Source organism: Culex quinquefasciatus, chromosome 2 (genome assembly GCF_015732765.1).
Source record: "Culex quinquefasciatus strain JHB chromosome 2, VPISU_Cqui_1.0_pri_paternal, whole genome shotgun sequence".
NCBI lineage: Eukaryota > Metazoa > Arthropoda > Insecta > Diptera > Culicidae > Culex > Culex quinquefasciatus.
The window spans coordinates 58,766,137-58,768,362 of record NC_051862.1 but is presented as its reverse complement, the minus strand read 5'-3'; the positions used below and the strand labels follow the sequence as shown (position 1 = coordinate 58,768,362).

At 49.9% G+C, this 2,226-nt stretch overlaps 1 protein-coding gene across 1 annotated transcript; it reads right to left on the bottom strand.

Moving 5' to 3' along the window:
• Positions 1 to 218: 218 nt before the first annotated feature.
• LOC119767551 (chromosome-associated kinesin KIF4-like) lies at positions 219 to 1,656 on the bottom strand. The gene has a single exon (XM_038256399.1). It carries the CDS (start codon positions 1,587 to 1,589, stop codon positions 219 to 221), a length of 1,371 nt encoding a protein of 456 aa, XP_038112327.1. The 5' UTR covers positions 1,590 to 1,656.
• Positions 1,657 to 2,226: the final 570 nt, after the last annotated feature.

Below are 2,226 nucleotides of genomic sequence, written 5' to 3'. Positions count from 1 at the left end.
ACCAAATTGGTTTACACGCTGGACGTGTCCCCTCCCCCACACTTTCTAACCAGAGTTGATGTGGCTGTCCACTCGGGGTGATGCCAGGATAATGGAACTTACAATTACCACCAACCACATGATTGATTGCTGCCGCAATTGAATTCTGATCAGAGGATGCATTAATGGATTATCGGGATTTCGAGGAATGGACACAACTCAATTGAACATCACTCAGCTTAATTTTTATTATCCGAAGCATTCCACAGTGCACTCTCCTTCCGGTAGCGATGCAACGCTTCGTTGGTCTTCTGCTTGAAGTCTCCGGCGCTTTCAATCGGTAGAAATCGGAAGATGAGGTCTAGCGTGTTCTCCGACTGCATGGCTCGCTGTTCCAGCTTGGTCAACTTGCGGTTTGCCGCTTGCAGTTGCACGTTGGTATTTCGAACCTGTTCCTGCAGCTTTTGGACGGATCGTTCGTTCTTGGACACGATCACCGGAGCCGTTTGGAACTGTTCCAGCGTGGTGCGTAGCTCGTGGTTCTCCGCCTTCAACCGCTCGATCTCGTCCCGTGCGGTTAGTTCTCCGTTGTTGATCATCGGCTTATTACGGATCTTGAGGGCACGATCAGCGTACCGCAGCGTGCTTAACGTTTCTTCCAAGTTGTAGTCCGCTGGGGACACGCACGCGATCATCAGGGTGATCGAGTTACCTCCCAGTGAGTTCTGCAGCAGTCGGGTCAGCTTGGAGTCCCGGTACGAGATGTATCCTTTGGTATTCTTGATGGATCCGAGCGCTGCGATCACGTTTCCCAGCGCCAGCAAACCCTTGTTGATGTGTATACTCTCCCGAAGACGATCCCCAACGGCACGTGTCTTCTTGGATCGTTCCGATCCCGCCAAATCCACCAAATGCATCTTGGAGATAGTCACCAGCTGGTTGTTCCGGATCTTCCTAACCGTCAACGTGAAGATCGTGTGACTCCGATTCGACTCCTTGTTCATCGACGTCGATGCGACCGCCCTCGCACTGGCTCCCTGGATCAACCACCGCAACGTTTCGTCCGCACTGTTCACCGGAACCTCCGTCAACCCCGGAATGATCACTCCACTGGCGTCCTCCCGGATCCCGACCATCTTCTCGAACCGGTTCCTGTACGACAGCAGATCGTACACATTCTCCTGGTACAACTCCACGAACGAACACGTCACCGCACACCGAAACTCACTGCTCTGCTCGCCAATCTGGTCAAACAGGTCGTTCAACGTCCGCGGAATGATTCCAATACCGTCGTCGTACTTTCCCTCAAACGACGTGCCCATCGTGAAGGTCTTCCCGGAGCCCGTCTGGCCGTAAGCCAAAATCGTCACGTTGAACCCCTCCAGCAGCTTGTCCACGATCGACTTGACGCTGGTCTCGTAAACCTCCCGCTGGCTGCTGCCGGCGTCGAACACGTGCGTGAACGTGAACAACTCGCTGCTGCGGACGCAAATCTGCGGCTCGCCGCGGTCGACCTGCTCCGTAACGGATTGGCACCCCAGCCGGTGTTCCGAGTGGGAGAGGGGGCGAATGCGGACCGCCACCTGAACCGTTTCCGGGATGGAAGTCATGGTGCTTTTGGAATTTGGCAAACTGGGGGGAGTTGAAGGGGGAATAGCTTTCCAAAATATAAGATTCAGAGGGTAGTTTGGAGGTTTGAAAACTGAAGCCAAATTTTTGACAGTTGAAATTTCCTGCTAGAGTAGGCATTGAAAATCGTTCATGACTTTATCAAATCGACGTTGTCGTGCTAGAGGAAATATACCCTTTCTAATCAAACACCTATCTTCGTCATATGGAAAGTTTGATGCTCGATTAAAGCTCCAAAAATACTATTTAGGCTATAAACTTACCAGCAATAGCGCCGCCTCGAGTAAGCACGCAAATTTATGCCATTTACTGGCCAAAAAGATCAAATTTAATAATAATTTCTATTTTGCGAGACCATTTCTCATCATTTTGGTGGCACACACATCTACACGCAAGATCAGAGGTAAACTGCTTAACGAAAGTCGCCATCAATATCTTTTCACTTGCGCTAACGATTTCAAAGCGCTTAAGATATAAAATTGCTTCCAACTACCGGCAACATGTTCTTTTGACCATTACTCAGTCACTCACTTGAAAAATAATCCCGAAATATGTAAATAATTAGCAAGCACCATCAAAAAAACAAACGCGCTAAGTCTTCTGACGTTTCAATTTTGG

Bases quoted from the DNA above. Each gene is read 5' to 3' on its own strand.
- LOC119767551 (XM_038256399.1), bottom strand. From the start codon at position 1,589: ATGACTTCCATCCCGGAAACGGTTCAGGTGGCGGTCCGCATTCGCCCC.